Source organism: Myiozetetes cayanensis, unplaced genomic scaffold (assembly GCF_022539395.1).
Source record: "Myiozetetes cayanensis isolate MyiCay16 unplaced genomic scaffold, myiCay2020 scf14, whole genome shotgun sequence".
In the NCBI taxonomy this organism is placed as follows: domain Eukaryota; kingdom Metazoa; phylum Chordata; class Aves; order Passeriformes; family Tyrannidae; genus Myiozetetes; species Myiozetetes cayanensis.
This window is the reverse complement of record NW_026087048.1, coordinates 20,037,082-20,054,355: the sequence shown is the minus strand read 5'-3', so window position 1 is coordinate 20,054,355 and position 17,274 is coordinate 20,037,082. Positions and strand designations below refer to the sequence as shown.

Sequence of the window (17,274 nt, the reverse complement as noted above, 5' to 3'; positions counted from 1 at the left end):
CGGGCAGCGCGCGCTGCCGGCGCTCGGCGCGGCCCGAGGGCGCCCCCTGGCGGTGCTCCCAGCGCGCTCCGCTGCGGGGATTGCGGTGGAAAAGGAAACATTTTCGTTGAAAAATGGCAAAGAGTGCTCGGACGATGCCGCCATGTCCCCCCCGGACAGGGCTACCTCTCGCTGCCTCTCAGGTTTAAACGAACCGGGAGCGCAAACACGCCGTAACTTGGTGCCATTAAATACCCCTCCGGTGGCCGCTCGCGGCCCCCACGGCCCACAACTTTCCCGGGAGGGCCGCGTCTGCCCGCCGGCCTCGAGAGGGAATGTGTGTTTAATTAGGTGGTGACGTCATATACAAATTAGGAGGGGCCACGCGTGCCCCCTGGCGGCCGCAGCGCGGGGCGCGCGGGGCGGTGCCGAGTGCCGAGGACGTGGCCCGGTGATCGCAGCGCCCGGCTAGCTCAGTCGGTAGAGCATGGGACTCTTAATCCCAGGGTCGTGGGTTCGAGCCCCACGTTGGGCGCATTGATTTTTTTTCCTCTTACCTTTTCCTTTTTTTTCCTCCTCATTATTTTTCCCCTGTCTCGCAGCTCACGGTCCCGGCGGCCCGCAGTGCACCCCGGCGCGGTGCTGCGCCCCGCACGGCGCGCGGCGGGGCGGGGATGGCCCGGACTCCATGTCCCGCCATGCCCGGGGCGCGGCTGCGCGGCGGGGCCGGGCCGGGATGCGGCGCGGGCGCTGAGGCCCCGCGGGGAGCGGGCGGAGCAGGGACCGGCCCTTATAAATGGCGCCCAAGCAGGATCCCAAGCCCAAATTCCAGGAGGGTGAGTGTGAGGGGAGCGGGCGGGGGGCCCTGCGAGGGGCCGGGGGGGCCGCGGGGCCGCAGGTCGGTCCCTGTTGCGGGTCGGTGCCCACTGCGGCGATTTGCGCCCAGCGCTCGTGCTTTGGGGGTGATCCGGCTCTAACCCCGCGCTGCTCAGCCCTAGAGATGCGGGAATTCGTGGGAAAGCCGAATCCCCGCAGTCTTTGTCCCTCCCTGCGCCTCCTGTCTCGCCCCGGCGAGGCGCGGGCCCTTCCCCCCCGCTGGTGCTGGCATTGCCATCGGTCCCTTCAGTGCCAGCGATCGGCCCGGACCTTCCCTGGCTGAGCCTGTTGGAATGTCCATGGGCTGTCGGGGGGGATTTTCGTGCATTTGGAAGGTTTCCGTTTCCCCGAGAGGGAGCTCGGTGCAGGGCTGGAGGCAGCCCTGCTGGAATCCATGTTTGCCACGAAGCGCCGGGGTTTTAGGGGAACGAGGGTGAATCGGGCTTCTTGTCAGGCTTTTTCTGCGTGTATTTCGATTTCTAGGTAGTGATTGTGGTTGGTAGTGATATAACTAAGAGAAGTAAAAATAGTAATACAGGAAGGGGGCTGCCCCATCCCTGGAAGTGTCCAAGGCCAGGCTGGACGGGGCTTGGAGCAACCTGGGATAGTGGGAGGTGTCCCTGCCCTTGGCAGGGGTGGGATGGGATGGGGTGGCCTTTGGGATCAGGAATAGGTGTGGCTGTGTCGCTGCAGTGTGTGGATTCACAGGAGAGGCTGCAGTGAGGGAGAGAGAGCCTGCCAGGTTATCATGGAAACAAAGAATGCCAAACACATTTGTGTGATTTTAAAAATAAGTATTTCGCAGTAGCCATGGACATCTCACCCAGAAAACATTGGGCAACAACTGAAATAGAGTGGTGTTTCCACCAGTACTTGCAAGCACTGTGACACAGGAGGGAAATAGTGTCACCTCTGATTGTCAGCCATAGTTATACTGACGTTTGCTTTCTTTAAATAAAAGTACTGACTGTGTCATGTATCAAAACGGGCACTTCTGTGAGAACCTTTCTAAATCTTTTGCTTTCTTGATACGCAGAAGCATTTTGTAGTTCTGCAGCTCATCTCTCACATTGCAGCTCATCTCCCCAAAAATGTGAGGCACTGCAGCTTCCAGAAGGAAACATCTGGGCTCAGGTATCCTGTGCTGAGTACACTGAAATTCCTGCAGTGTAACCACAGAGTAAGGCCTTGCCATTGAGGAGAAGAACACCAGGCTGAAGGACAGTCTCATCCTACAGAAACCCCTCAAAGTGAACAGTTTTGTTGCTGTTCCCCAGACCCAGCACTGCTCCATCCCACACATCGGATGGGGAAGTGTGGGGGTGTGTCTCTTCCTGACTGCACTGCACTGGGAATACCAGTGGGCTGGATGGAGCCCGAGTGTTCTGGGGTCTGCAGCTGGAACTGCAGGCTTTGAGAGGGAGCTGCGTGTGCCAGCCTTGCAGTGGGATGTGGGAGTGTCGATGGAGGGGCAGGGATGTCAGTTTTGGTGGCAGTTCCTGCTGAAGTCACCAGCTGCCCTGCCACTCTCTGGGCAGGCCTGACATGGTGTGTGTGCTGCTGGCCTGGGTGACACATGTTAATGGCACTGTGGTGTTCTGAGATGTTTATCTGGACCTTTCTTCCAGGTGAGCGAGTGCTTTGTTTCCATGGACCTCTCCTTTATGAAGCAAAGGTAAGTGTGGCAGCTCATTGCTGCAGGTGGTTCTCACTGCCCCCAGGAAAATAAGGAACTGGTTTAGTTTCCCTGCTGTGCCTTGCTAGGTGGGATCAAGGACTGAAGTGAAAAATTAATGAAAACCTGATGATGTATGAGATTTTAAATCCTGCAGCTTTATGTTATTGAGAAGTTTCAAGAAACCCAGTGGTGCTGCCCAGTTATCCTGGTGAACTCCCAAAGGCTGGTGGTTTCACATGTTGGAATATCCCATAGAGCCGTGTTCCCAGAACACTGGGATGCATTTGCACCTGCAGGACTTGGAGCTGCTGGATTGCAGCCATAAAGGAAGTGGCATTCCCAGTTCTGATTCCCAGTTCTGCCTCTTTAACCACACAAACCTGCATTGCAGCTCTGTGATCTGGAGGGTAACCCCGCTGCCTCGGGTCTGCTGGAGGTACAGCTCTGGATTTGCCTGCTGAAATGGACAAAAGGGCTCCTGTAGCTCTCTCTGGGTTAGAGGACTTGCAGAAATTCCTGGGGCACCTCAAACAGGGATTTAAATCCATGAGGGTTTAGTGTCAGTGAATGTTAGCTGATGGGGCAGCTTCAGAGGGGTGGTGACAGGCAAGCACTTGGTGTTCTCCTGCTGTGTCCCTCTTCTTTATCCAGAGTGGGATTTCAGCAGGGTCTGGCTCTGCCAGCCTGGGGCTGGAAGGGATTTCCCAGCTGGCAAGAAGCTTTTGGCTGGCTGTTTACATAGGAGTGGATCCTTCTGAGTTCCTGTCCTGGCAGAATGAACTTAAAACATTTTACAATTACAATTCATTTACTTAGCAGGGTTTAATTCTAAAAGGCGCTCTGTATGTAGTAATTAATAATAACCTTTGCTTTCTTCCTGTTCCTTTGATCTGTTTTTCCTCAGTGACTCTGAGTTCATGGGTGGTTCTGTTCCTGCCCCCGTCCCGGGTGTCCCTCAGCAGGATGGTCAGGGAAGCACTTGTTGTTTGTGTTAGAGGAGCGTGAGGAGCTGTGGCAAACAGGAACTGTTTGCACACCTCTGCAGTGCAGAGTTAAATGACAGTCACTGAAAACACTTCTGACCTCCACCAAGGAAAATATTTTGCTACAGAAATACACTTGAGTCACCTTTTGCTTTGTGCTCAGCCCTTTTGTGTTCTTCAGGACAAGTGGAGACAGGCACGGTCTGTGTTTGGCTGGGTTTGACTTCAGGCTGTCAGAAGGAGCCACTGGTGCAGTCCTGGCTCCAGCAGGAGCAGCATAACCTCACTCCCAGGTGCAAGTCTGCTGAGCCTGAGTTTAAGCTCCATATGTGGCATTTTGGAGGTGGTTACTGGAATATGATGTTCCTCTCCGTTGGCAGGGTTTTTTTAATTAAAAAGGGTACATCACACTGTGTTCTTGAGAAAATGTTGTATGGCAGAACACTATATAACACTTAGGGTGATTCAGTATGGCAGGAAAATAGCAGTTATAAGTTCTGTGAGTAGTTCTGACTTCAATGGGGGAAAAAATCCTTAAAGAGGAACTAAAAGCTGGAGCCACAGAGGGTCATTGTTCCTGTTTTACAGCTCCCTTGTTCTGTCACTGGTGAGTGGCACCTGTATCTCAGCATCTCCAGAACAGGACTGTGACTCTGTGGGTGAAGTGCTGAAGGTGGTGGATTTAATTTGCATAGCCAGGAAGTTCAGGGACCTGTGGTGAGCACAGAACTGACCTAGCTGGGGTTATGTACTTTCTGTTCCGGGCTGTTTTTTCAGGAAGAGGCCTGTCCCTGGCTGGGTTGTTAATGTGGCTGTGGTTGCTTGAGCTGTATCCATAGGCCAGTCTTCTAATGGAAAGGCTTTGGCTCACCTGGAGCAGGGAAGTGGCTTCTTGGCTACTCCTGGGGCATCCTCAAAGGTTCTGGTCCCGCTCCTGAGGGAAGGAATCCCTCTGGAGAGCTCTGCTTTGCCCTTCCCAGTCCATCACTAGGCAGTGATGTGGGTTGGAGAGCAGTGCCTGCTGTGGAACAGCTGCCAGGACTCCAGGGGCTTGCATGGAAATCTCTTTGCTTAAACTGGAAGCTAAAAAAGCAAAACTCATTCCAGTCTCCTTGTTGTCTTTGGGGCTGACTGACCTTTCCTCTCTCTTCCAGTGTGTGAAGGTTGCCATAAAGGACAAGCAAGTGAAATACTTTATCCATTACAGTGGTTGGAATAAAAAGTAAGTACTGCACAAAACGAAAGCAGAATTTCTTTTCCCTTCAGAGGAGAAAGCTTTGTTTGAGTGTGAGCTGGGTGGATCAACTGCCAATGTCCCTGGTGTGGGGAGGTGCCCTGAGACCAACCTAAATGATTTTATACCCGAGCTGATGATTTATAGTAACACGAGGAAAACATTGCCAAACTAACCATCTCCTGCAGAGCCTGGGGTGTCAGGGAAGTGATGGGAATACTCTGTAGCATTCTCTTTGTTCAGGCTGGAAAACACTCACTGTAATTCCTCCCTGGCAGAAGTGTCTGCTGTGAAAACGTCCTTGTTACGTGCTGGTAGAATAGGCAACTCCTACAGAGGTAGAGCAAAACTGCACTCAGATCCCCTGCACTTGACTTTTATACCACGTTTGGCAGCAGATTTTGGGGAAGCACAGCCTGCTGAGGGCTGTGTTCAGCAGGGGAGGGCTGGCTGAGCCCTTCATGGGGGCAGGTGTAGCCTGTGCTTCAGTTCCAGCCTCCCTTCACAAAGCAAACTTGGAGATCCTTTTCCCTCCTGCAGAAGCAGCAGGATTCTGGGTGAGGGTTGCTGAAAATGGAAGGTGACTCTGTGAAATCAATGATGAGGCCATTAAGGGTGCAAACTTCCAGGAGACTGCTGTATTGATACACTGTTTGGTTTTGATTTATGTTCTGCCACTCAGTTTGAACTTAGGAAAAGTGGAGTTTTGCCTGAGTGATGAAAAGCTTCAGCTCCTCAGCCTTGGGAGTCTCAGGGAGCAGCTTCCTGTTTGCTTTGGTTTTGTTTCAGTGCTGAAGACTCTGTCACAGCAATCCTGATCTCACTGATGGGACTCAAAGCTGAACGTGGTGTTTTCTGTGTAACTTTAATTGCAGCTGCTCACCCTGCAGCCAGAGGGCAGGGACCAGCCCCAGGAGCACAACCAGCTCGTGTGGCTGCTGTCTGTTGATGAGGCAGCAAACATCTGGTCCTTCCTCCCCTGGTTCATCCCGAGGGAGGGGCCGGAACTGCTGTCCCGATCCCGCTTTTCTTGCTTGTGCTGCCTTTCTTTGCCTTCAGGCTCCCCATTAGCAACATTAAAAGTGGCAGTGCTGCAAGAGCCAGGGAGCTGGGGCTCTGTGACCCCCTCATTTGGGGTTCTTTTATGGGCCTTTGCTAATTGCTTGACTTCCCAATCTTTTTGCCAACATCAACAGTCAGGGCACAAAAAGGTTTCCTCCCCATCCAGAGCCGTGTGTCACCTGGTTACACAGCACTTCCTGAAGGTCCCCTGCAGCTCCACAGGCAGGAGGGAGGTAATTAAATGGCTACCAAAGCACTACCCAAAAAGCAGCAGCTTTGGGTACAGCTGGAGTGGTTTTTCTGTGATTTCTGGATGCTGAGCTTGTCTTGCCTTCACACTCTGAAGCCCTGGTGTGCCTGTAGCAAGATTGGTTTGACCACTCCATGCTCCAAGACTGGCACCTGTTGGGAAATGACACAGAACTCCATAGAAAGAGCTTTAACTTCAGAATATCCTGGCCACTTTTAATGTGTTTTCTTTGAAATAAACTGTCAGATTGCTCAGGTGATCCACTCTTGGTCAGAGTGGAACTGCTGCTCGTAATGGCGATTTCCCCAACACCTCTTCTCTTAAATTGTTCAGATTCTTCAAATATTCATTCCATCTTGGTTTCCTTCACAGACAGAAATCAGAGCTCTTCTCCTTACAGTAAGATCTTATTGCTGAATTTGTTAACCTATAAAAATGTTGGAATAGATAAAGGAAACTTGCTTCTTAATATATTATGGCTGCAGGTGTCCCATAATTCAGTAAGCATGGAATATTTTATTTTTTTCCTGTGATGCTTCTTTTGAGTTAAAGTCAGTCCTCTCCCTCCTGAATTGCCCATCTTCAAGTTTGGGAAATTCTTTGGAAGTGCCTGAGGGTTACACTTCCCTAGGAAAACCATTCCAGCTGCAGTCAGTGGGGAATGTGTTTGGTGACTTCCACCTTGAGTTGTGCCAGTCCATGACTTGACACAAAAGCAGTTTAGTCCCAAATTCTGCGAAGCTTTGAATTGACTGTTGTGGGTAGAGTGCAGTTGTTCTTGAAGTTTTTGAGTGATCATCTGGTATTTTGGCTTTCTTGCAGCTGGGATGAATGGGTTCCAGAAAGCAGAGTGCTCAAATACGTGGATACCAACCTGCAGAAACAAAAAGAACTTCAAAAGGCCAACCAGTGAGTAACTTTGGTAGAAAATCCTTCTCAGAAAATATATTTAAGAGCTTCCATCCAACAGCTACATATCAAGGGAAGTTAGTGAGTTAAAAAAACAAACAAACAAAACCAAGCTTGTTTTCCATTAAAGTCTCATTTATGAATTTCCTCTTTTTGAAGGGAACAATATGCAGAGGGGAAGATGAGAGGAGCTGCTCCAGGCAAGAAAACTTCTGGTCTGCAGCAGAAGAATGTTGAAGTGTAAGAAGGTTTTTATTTAAAAAAAACACACAAAACAACCCCCAAGCCCCCACCCCAAACAGCTCTTAAACCTTTGCTTCTCTGTTTTACTCTTGATCTGCAGGATTTTTCTTAGAATGGCTCTGCAGGTTAAATTCCATTTCTTGTGACACAGCCCATGCAAGAGCTGTGTTACATGATGTCAAAAAGGCCTTTGTTGAAGCATTTTATTAAACTGCCTTTAGATGGTGAAGAGTTCAGGACTGAATGAGAACACTGAGTAAACACATCCTACATTTTTTGCACTCTGTTCCTCCTGAGTTGGTGACCTGACACTCAAAAAGTGGTGGTTCCTGATAAGTCTTGTGTCTCTCAGTGAAATCAGTTTCCATACAGAACTTCCCACTTGTTCCAGGCTCTGCAAGCACTTGGGTATAAAATCCTTACAATGCCTTCTCACTGCAGAATCATCAAAACTGCATTTAAAGAGTCTGTTTGGCTGGTTTGGACAAAACTAACCCCATAGTCTATTAAAAGTGGGTTTGCATCTTAACAGACCAGAAGCAAGCTCAGACATTTATTGGAAAAATTAATTTGAGGGTGTAACTGTCAGATTTTTCACTGCATCCTTTTGGTTTTCAGAAGAGGTGTCGTGGTAGATTCTCACACAGTCAGTGCAGCTCTGCTGCTCTGCTCATTTGTCACCAAACTCCTCTGTTTGGGGCAGTGCTTCACTTAATTATTCACTTAAATATGGTCATTACTAATGGGATGTTTTGAATTCCTGACTCCGTTTATGATTCTGGTGTTCATGGGGAAGCTGCTGAAACGGCGTCAGTTCTTCAGAAGTGGATTTGGCAGCAGCCTGAGATTTCACGTGTCATTTGTGGGCAGCTTTGTCACGAACCGTGAATCCCTGCTTTGAGAAGGGCAGCAGCAGTGGGGTCAGTGAGCTGGTTTTTGCTCTGGCTGCTGAAGCAGTTCCACTTTGGGATTAGTCAAAGCCTAGCCCAGGCTGTAGTTGTCTGCTGGTGTCTGGAGTGGGGAGCCAGTGGATCTGGCTGATCCCCAGAGCTGGGGGTGCTCCCCTGTGCTCTGCTGGGCCTCCAAGGGGCTCCAGCACCAGGTCAGGCTGTGCTCTGTCAGCTCAGCACCAACCTCTGACAGGGCCCAGGCACTGCTTGTCTCCTCCTGGAGGTGAAAAAACCCAACCCACCTCTCTGTGTAGATAGTTGATAATGATTGTCATTAAAATCTAATCAAACCAGGTCTAAATGATGACCATTGCTAATTTGGCTGCTTAAGGGGCTGTCACACTGGCGTTGTCTCCCAGGTGAGTAATCCCAGGTGTGAGTTGGGCAGGGGCAGGGGTGACTCAGTTGTCAGTGAGTGGTTTGCACCACAGAGAGCATGGCAGTGGTAACTGCAGAGCAGGGTCCAGCTTGAGTCCCCCAGGAGCTCAGGCTGAGAGCAGGGGGAGCTGTTTCTGGCTGAGTAAACACTAAGTGTTATCCTGGGCCTAAAGTCAGAGCTGGCCTAAGTCCTCTCACCCACACCTGATGTTGCGTCCAAGGGAGACCCAGCGGCAAAAATGACTTTGTTTTAAGCCCCTGTGAAGCTTAAAGCACATTAACCAGCTCTACCTTCATTCCTGGTTGAAACAAGCTTTGGAAAGGGCCTGGCTTGGCTTTCTGCTGCCACCACTGTCCTGAGCTCCTGTGCTTGTCTCCAGCAGGGCAAGGCAGACATAAGGTAGTTCTCTGAAACTGGTGTTTCACTGACTGTAAAAGCTGATTCTTTGGTGATGGATTTTGAGTTGTGAAGGGGGAGAGGGAAAGCTGTTGCTGGAGCAGCAGCCTGGCCTGGGGGAGGTGGGTTAGAACAGGTCCCGTGTTGTTGCAGTGATCTTGCAGCTCATCTCTGGTCAACGGCACCTGCAGTGCTTCCCTCTGTGCTGCTCCCAGCAGAGGGGGAGGAAATGCCTGGAGCTGCTGGAAGGCTGAACACCAGGCCTGACACTGCCTCTTACCCACAGGTTTTTCCGCCGGGATGGAGCCCACACTGTTTGCTGTCTGGAGACCCCTGCCATCTCCACACGGTGAGTGAGGGGGGCTGTCACACCACACATGTCCTGCACTCCAAACCTCTTTGCTTCCCTGCACTTCTTGTAGAGACTCTCTGAGTCCTCAGCTGGGTATTGTATGTTTGGCAGCAGTGGATTGGTTTGGTGGTGGGTTTATTTAAAACCAGCATTAGTTGTTTTTTCTGCTAATACAAGTCTTGTTGTTGACCTGAACATGCCCAGGCGTGTTCTCTGCCTGGCTCGGGGCATCCCCTGCTCCCTTGGCACAGCTGGTGGCTCTCCCAGGCACTCCAGGCCTTCCAAATGCCAACCACCATCCAAACCCTGCTGGTTGTGCAGGGCTGGGGCAGCTCTGGGACCGGCTCAGGCTGGAGGTTCCTTCCCCTCCTCCTCTCTGGCCACCAGGAACGTGTGCTCAGAGGGAACCAGTGAGTCAGGCCAGAGATGCTCTCCCCAGACACCCCTGTGCTTCCAGCTCTCTGTGACTGAGGGACCTCAGAGCTGGAGGCTGTGTCCATGTGATGGCTTAATGTCCCTGTGTGGGACTGTCTTATATTTATCCAGTAACTTCTGAACCCTTTGGACTTCTGGCCTCCCCATCATCTTCTGGCAGCCTGTTCTCTTTTTGAAGAGGTGAGGAAGGAGGAGGATGACTCCTGTCATTTTAATGTCTGCTGCTTTGGGGCTTTTTGGTGTTTTTCATCTTGTCTTGGGGAAAAGACTGCTCAGTTCTTCAGGCTTCACCTTTTATTGTTGTGATCCCCCCACCACCTTCCCCCTCTTAGTTTGATCTGTGAGGCCTTCAGCACCTCCCACCTCTGTTCAAGCTTTTAATTAAAATTCTTTCCACAGAAGCTTCTTTGAGGCTTCCGTGGTGCTTTTCAGATTTGTTGTCCAGTTCAGTGACAAATGGCAGTGAAGGGAGAAGAAACAGGGGAGTGCACAGCTGGGCTGTGGAAAGAGGAGGCAGTGCAAGTTTGGGGCTTCTGTTCCCATGTGGTTGTGAAGTGGCACTAAAGGATGTGTTTAACCCATCCTAGGTGGGTTTGATCTCTTGTGCCCCTTCAGGACCTGCATTCCACTTGTCCTTGCAGGAAAGGGTTACCTGCAGCATGAGGCACCTGCATGGTGCTGTTCAGCTTTATGCTTGATAAGGACTTTATGTTATTTATATTATATTGCCCCCCTGTTCCAGTGGTTAAAACTCTGCTTCTGTTCTAATGCTTAACATAATTTTTATCTTGTGATTTTAATTCTGGGAAGAACTCCCTGTTCCTCCCTGTTTACTTTAGGTTTGGAAGAAAAGCCTTTCTCTTCAATGCACCAGTCCACTATCAGTGACTTCACTTGACCACTGCTCCTTCTTCCTGGAGAGAGGAGCTTTATTCTGCCCCCAGTTTCAGCCTAGTGCTCGTTTGACATGAAGTTTAGAAAACAAAACCAAACAGCCCTTACTCTTTGTATCTTCAGCCCTTCCTGGGGATTCTGCCTGGTTCCTGGCCCAGATAAACCCAGCTCAGAGCCTGCAAACGAGCCACTTGAGGTAGTGGTGAATTTGCAAGGAAATAATCTTGTACTGGGTAATGAGTTTTGTCCACACAAACTGGTTTTTGAGCAGTTGAACTGGCCTGCTGTTAGCAGGGAGATAATTGAGACATGACTAGTAGTACTCTAGTTAAAACTTTATGAAAATGGGTAGCAAGTACACAAAGTGCTACTGAAACTTCCCTCTGCCTCTGTAGTGGTAAAACTGGGGGTTTTCCAATATTTTACTGGAACTTGATTCAGTTGACTTGAGATTTATCTGGTAATTCCCAGCACTTCTGTTTCCTTGTCCCATATTCTGTTTGAAATACAGAAATAAAACATCTACAAATCTAGTGTAGTTCTCCAGGAGCACTTGGGAAGGACAAAGCATCCAAAGAAAAGGTGAATTGTAACCTGTTACATGAAAAATACTGTAGTACTATAACTGTGAAGGGAAGTCTTAGCTGATATTTCTTTCCTGTGTTCTTATCCAAACACTCCCCAGGCCCCTGAGTATCTGCTCCTTGTGCTGAACTTGGTGGACAATTGTTCTGGCTTTCTACTTTGGCTTCCTTAAGTACCACTCTCTTGATATTTGCAATACTTTGTGTTCTTTTTGCAGGAAAACAAAAAAGAACAAGCAGAAAAGTAAGTATGTATTTTGTATGTAAGTGGATCCCCTCAGTGAAGGATTCTTAGCTGGAAAGACCTTCAGTCTGTCACTTGCTGCTCCCTTGTGCTGTCCCTCCTGCACTCCTGGGTCCCTCCCTGCCCAGGAGGGCACAAAATCTGCTCTGCACAAAATCTGTTTCAGTCTGTCAGGAGTTTGACCTCTTGCAGATGAAAAGCAAAGTGAGATCTCCATGGATCTGAGGAAATAACCTCATAAGTCAGACTTATGTTTTCTTACTGAGCTGGAGGTGGGGCACAGCTGCAGAGCTGAGCTGCTGGGCCCAAACATTGTGCTAGAGAATATTACAGACAGTGACACCTTGGTGTGGATTCAGTGCAGGAACCTCCACCTGCAGGGACGTGTCAGTGCAGCAGTGTAAACTGTCACAGACCTGGGACTTGCAGAGCACAAACCCCAGCCAAACCAAGAGGTGATCTGAGGGAAATCTGAGTCTGAAATCCTTGCTGTAAATCTTTCCTGGTGTCTGTCAGTGATGCAGTCTGTGTTCTGCACAGCTCCAGGCATTGGAGAGGGGAGCAGCACCAGTGAGACTCCCCAGCCCCCGAGGAAGAAAAGGGCTCGAGTAGATCCAACGGTGGAAAGTGTGAGTGTCTGCCATTCCCCCCAGGGCTTTGGGCAGAAAACAGGAAGGGGGCTGTGCTCACCATTGTTGCCTGGGAGTAAGGAGTTTGGCTTTGCCTTTCTCAGGAAGAAACATTTATGAACAGAGTTGAAGTAAAGGTGAAGATCCCAGAAGAGCTGAAGCCATGGCTGGTAGATGACTGGGACCTGATCACCAGGCAGAAGCAGGTGACTTGGCAAGAGAACAGTTTGGGCCATCCCACACTTGTAAAAATCATGGTCTGGTCTGGGGGGCACGTGTGTGCCTTGTGTACCTGTGACTCTTGGCATGACTTTATTTAATTCAGTAGTTCATCATCAGGTTGCTGTTGAGCAGCACGAGAGTTAAATGGAAACATGGATATAGTTGTAGAATCCTGGATGGCTTGGGTGGGAAGGGACATTAAAGCCAATCTCATTCCACTCCCTGCCATGGGCAGGGACACCTTCCATAGCCCAGGGTGCTCAGGTTGGTTGGGCTTTTGTCTGTCCATTAAAACAGTTGGGGGTGTTCCTTTAATAACACATAACACATGAACCTGCTGTTTTCAGTCTAGAAATGCCCTTGTGTGCATTGGTTTCAATTCAGCTTCCAGGTGTAAATGTCTGCAAAAATGAGGCAACTTGTATTTGTTCTGTTTTACTTCTTTGCAGCTCTTCTACCTTCCTGCCAAGAAGAATGTTGACTCCATTTTAGAGGATTATGCAAACTACAAAAAATCCCGAGGAAATACTGATAACAAGTGAGTTGTGGCCATTCCCACCTTAAACACTTCTCTTGCTGTTGTTGTTGGACTTGGAAAATCGAGGAAACTTGTGAAACGTGGCCCAGCCCAATGTCCAGCATCCTGTTCCAAGGCCGAGGTGGTGGAGGAGTTTAGAAATCTTGAGGGGGTAATTCCAGACTGCGGTTCTGCTTTCTGGGTATTGTATCTGCTTCTCTCCCTTTTCCCAAGCCTTTTCCTGAGGGAAGATGATACAAACAGCCCAAAAAAGCTGCCTGGTAGGTGAGCTCAGAGCTCCTGGGCTCCCTCCCAGGCACAGGGGCAGGGAGGGGCATGAGGACTTGTAAAACATTCAGATGAGCAGAGCTAATTACTCCTTTGTAATTACCCCAGCAGTCAGCCCTGACCAAAACAAGGTGTGTTTATTCTGAAGGAAGCTTTCCTGTTTGAAAGGGAGACAGAACAGAAAGGGGAAGTAATTTTCTGCCATTCAGGAGGAGGCAGATTGTTGACTTGTCAGGGTGTTTTAACCCCCTTGGATGTAATTGTTCTGAATGTGCTGGCAGGGTGGAGTGAGGGCTGGGCTTCTCAGTGTCACTAATTCCTGTGCAGGCAGGGTGAACCAGGAATATGGCAGGAGGCCTGGGAAGTAGGGATCAGGTGCCTGACATACTGAGGGCTGTCCCTCTCTGCTAGCAGGAGTTCAGTCCTGTTACTTCAGTGTTGTACTTTTAAAGTGTTGTGAGTTGGGATGAACTTGGGTGAAAAGAGAAGAGCTGGGGAGTGTCCATGAAATCCTGCCTGTTCCTTCGGAAGGGCTGCTCCAAGAGTGCATCTCTCTGAGTGGGTGACTAAAAACAAGGCTGCTCTTAGTCTGCCTAAATCCTGAGTTCAGAACAGCCCGTTTTTAAGGGAGGTCTGGAAATGCACCACTCCCCGTGGCTGTACATTGTGAGGTCTCCAGACAAATTTCCTTGGAAGATCTGAAGGCCTGTACAAGATCCTCATCCTTGGAGCAAGGCTGGCAGTGTTCTGTGTCCCCAGGGAGTACGCTGTCAACGAGGTGGTGGCTGGAATTAAGGAGTATTTCAACGTCATGCTGGGAACTCAGCTGCTCTACAAGTTTGAGAGGCCCCAGTATGCCGAAATCCTGGCGGATCACCCGGATGCTCCCATGTCTCAGGTCTATGGTGCCCCACACCTCCTGAGGCTGTTTGGTGAGTACCACCCCGGGGGTGAGGAAGAGCAGTTGGAAGGATTCAAACAAGTCTGTTGCCCTCCTGAGTCTGTGACAGGCAGCTCTGGATCGTGGGTTCACTCTCTCCTTACTCCACATATCCGGAATGCTCAGAGCCATCGGGGGCTTTGGAGTGGAAATGGGCTTTAAACAGTCTAGCTGAACTTGTACATATCAGAGTAGGTTTGCTGGGCTGCTTTTCTGTGCTGCTGTGAAGGTCTGGGCTGTTCTTCAGTCCCTGTGGAAGCTGCTGCTGTGAGTAACCAGTGCCCCTTCCTTTGGAGCAGTGCGGATCGGGGCCATGCTCGCCTACACCCCTCTGGACGAGAAGAGCCTGGCTTTGCTGCTGAACTACTTGCATGACTTCTTAAAGTAAGTACTGGGAAGGTCTTGCAGCAAGAAAGGCAAAGTTTAGGAAGCACAGGCTGTTGTACTGCTGCCTGTTTTCAGTGAATTGTTGGGATTTGGGGCCTGTGTGGGGGATCTTCCCAGTGAAGTGTCCGATCCCAGGGAAGCTTCAACTGCTCTACAGGAGCACAGTAAGACTGGGTTTAATTCTCTCCTGTTACACCGAGATTATTGCTAGTGCCAGGAAAAGGGGGAGGTGGCTTCCCACTGCCAGAGGGCAGGGTTACATGGGACATTGGGAAGGAATTCTTCCCTGGGAGGGTGGGCAGGCCCTGGCACAGGTTGCCCAGAGAAGCTGTGGCTGCCCCTGGATCCCTGGAAGTGTCCAAGGCCAGGCTGGATGGGGCTTGGAGCAACCTGGGATAGCAGAAGGTGGCCTTGCCCATAGCAGGGGGTGGAACAGGATGAGCTTTAAGGTCCCTTCCAACACAAACCATTTGTGGATTCTGTTGGTCTACCCTTCTAAACAGCCCAAATCTGCTACTTGTTTCAAAGTAAATGCTTCAACTTTTATTTCTAGTTGCTATAAAAAGCAGATGATAATTCCAGCAAGCTGTTGAATTACACAATAGTTACTCAACAGCAATTGAGCAAATATTTAAAAACTGATGAACTTTACGGATGTTTTTTCTGGGACAGGCAGTCACTGGAGCTTTAGTGTGCTTGTGCTGCAGCCCTGTGGCTGTGGGATATCTGGGAGGAGAACTCCATCCTGAATGATAATAAAAGGCTTTAATGTGAAATGAGATGAGCTTTAAGGTCCCTTCCAACCCAGACCATTCCAGGATTCTGTGATCGGATAAACAATTGGAAGTTGAAAGAAAACCCTCAGTAAATCCAGGATGAGCCTTGAGTAGATCCTGGTCTTTTGGGTCAGTCTGAGGTAAATGCAGGTGCTGAAGAGCTTTGGCTGTAAAGGCAGAAATGTGAAGCCAGTGCCCAGAAATCCCTGAATCCGTTTGATGAGAGTTAAGGGCACATAACGTTCATCTTTGGCTGTTCCTTGTTTTGCCATCGTTCACTCAGCCCCTGAGGTTCCCTGTTTGTGCAGACAGAACTCCCTGGAGTCCTGTTCCCTGACCCTGCTCCTTTCAGTAGAGCAGTAGTGGATGTACTGCAGCTGCCTGAACCTCAAATGTCAGCTGTTTCATCGTATTAATCCTGACTTCACCTGGAGCCAGAGCAGTTTGACAGCTTGTTTGGAATTGATTTTGGTTTTTTAATTGATTTTTTGGCCTGAGCTGTCAGATGTGGAGTTAACCTGACACAGCTGGTGTGAGTGGCTACATGAGAGATTTGTGCTGCTCAAATCCCATCCTGTGGTCTGGACTAACACTGGAGGACTCACGTGGTTCTGAACAGTGGGGAATTTGGGCAGGAAGGTAATGCAATGTATTTATTATTTCTGTAGGTATTTAGCAAAGAACTCCTCTGCCTTGTTCAGTGCCAGTGACTATGAAGTGGCCCCTCCGGAGTACCACCGGAAAGCGGTGTAATCCCAGTCTGGATCCCTGTAACTGTCCACTTCTGCATCCTGTCCTTCACCTCCCCACTGCACAGCTCCTGCACAGCCCTGTAAACATGAGGTGAACAAAGTTGTGTGAGGTGGAGCTGGCGTCTAAAGTTGTGAGGATTTCTCGTCCCCGCTGGGCGCTCGGAGCTCCCGGGAGCTCTGGGCCGTTCCTGGCTCGCTGTCTCGGCGGGGGGATGGAAAGGAATTTGTTTGGTGTGTCTCTGTGTGAACTCCCTGCTCGTAGGGCTGCTCTGAACGAGGCCTGGCCTCACTAACCTGCTTTATTCCATAGTCCAGCAGACCCCTGGGGCTGTGTCACCTGTGTTGGTGCTATTGACTGTCTGACTCAACCCATTGACGTGCTGGTGGTAAAAGTTCCATGTTTGGTCCATAAATGTTCGCTTCTCTTGGGGTAGTTGAAGGACTGTGATTTTTTTTTTTTTTTTTAATATTCTAACGGTAGGAAAACGTGTTCTCATCTTGTAGTGTTTGGAAATGTTGGTCTTTCATGGAGCTGTTTTACAGAGCTGCAAATAAACTTTTTTAATTCCAAAGGTTGTTTCTGATGTTTGTGTTTGTATCAAGTCCCTGCCCTGCGAGTGTCCTGGCCAGGATGAGCCGAGGCAATGAGGGGTTTGGGGACGTGTGTTAATGGTGTTGCAGGACTTGGCTCTGGCCTGAGTAGCTGCTATTTCCAGGCAAAATACCAGGTTTTAGTTACAGATGTTGCTGCAGGAAATCACAGTATCTGGGGATCCAAGGGCTGGTCTGGTGTGGGTGGGGTGGGATCGTGCCCTTCCTGGGGGGACTGAGAGACAGGAGGGTCCTGCACCCCCTGTGTCCCCAGACAGGGGCTGCCCCTTCCCAGGAGCTGCCTGTGTGTGAAGACGGGGCTGAGGGAAGGTGTGAGCAGATTGCCTGGACAGGAATCCAGCGGGGCTGTGTCCCACCCTGCCCCTGTGCCCTCCTGTCCCGCAGCACAAAGGCCCAGCCCGCGGGTCCTGAGCTGTGCAGGGCGGGGCGGGGCCGGCCTGGCCCGGCAGGATAACGAGCTGTTGGAAAGAGCAGCAGGATCTGTTGCTGAATGGAAAAAGAACAATACTGAGCACTGATGGGAGGGGAAGTTGCCATGGAAACTGAGGCAGGGCTGGGAGCTGCCGCGGCGCTTCCGAGGTGGGTTCCTGCCAGAAATCCTGCCCAGGGCAGGCAGAGGAGGGAAGGGGGCTGTGGCTGGGAGGGAGCAGCCCTGGAGCCCTGGGCAGGTGGGTGCTCCTCTGGCTCCTGGGGGTGTTCCAGT

General features: G+C 50.3%; 1 protein-coding gene and 1 non-coding gene across 2 annotated transcripts; both read left to right on the top strand.

The window, feature by feature from the left end:
* Nucleotides 1-441: 441 nt before the first annotated feature.
* On the top strand, nt 442-514 carry TRNAK-CUU (transfer RNA lysine (anticodon CUU)). The gene has a single exon. It is a non-coding gene; the product is annotated as a tRNA-Lys (tRNA).
* Nucleotides 515-689: 175 nt separating this feature from the next.
* Nucleotides 690-16,531, top strand: MORF4L1 (mortality factor 4 like 1). The gene is made up of 13 exons (XM_050309557.1): nt 690-815; nt 2,484-2,530; nt 4,671-4,738; nt 6,885-6,971; nt 7,131-7,211; nt 9,226-9,288; nt 11,423-11,448; nt 11,989-12,077; nt 12,182-12,283; nt 12,749-12,837; nt 13,864-14,036; nt 14,344-14,428; nt 15,876-16,531. The coding sequence occupies exons 1-13, from the start codon at nt 776-778 to the stop codon at nt 15,958-15,960; spliced, it is 1,035 nt and encodes a 344-aa protein (XP_050165514.1). The 5' UTR covers nt 690-775; the 3' UTR covers nt 15,961-16,531.
* Nucleotides 16,532-17,274: the final 743 nt, after the last annotated feature.

What these genes read in the sequence shown, in the direction of transcription:
- MORF4L1 (XM_050309557.1), top strand. Translation starts at nt 776, where the DNA reads ATGGCGCCCAAGCAGGATCCCAAGCCCAAATTCCAGGAGG. An exon ending in TACAGTGGTTGGAATAAAAA is followed by an intron (nt 4,739 to 6,884) that starts GTAAGTACTGCA and finishes GCTTTCTTGCAG; the next exon opens with CTGGGATGAATGGGTTCCAG. An exon ending in TAGATCCAACGGTGGAAAGT is followed by an intron (nt 12,078 to 12,181) that starts GTGAGTGTCTGC and finishes TGCCTTTCTCAG; the next exon opens with GAAGAAACATTTATGAACAG.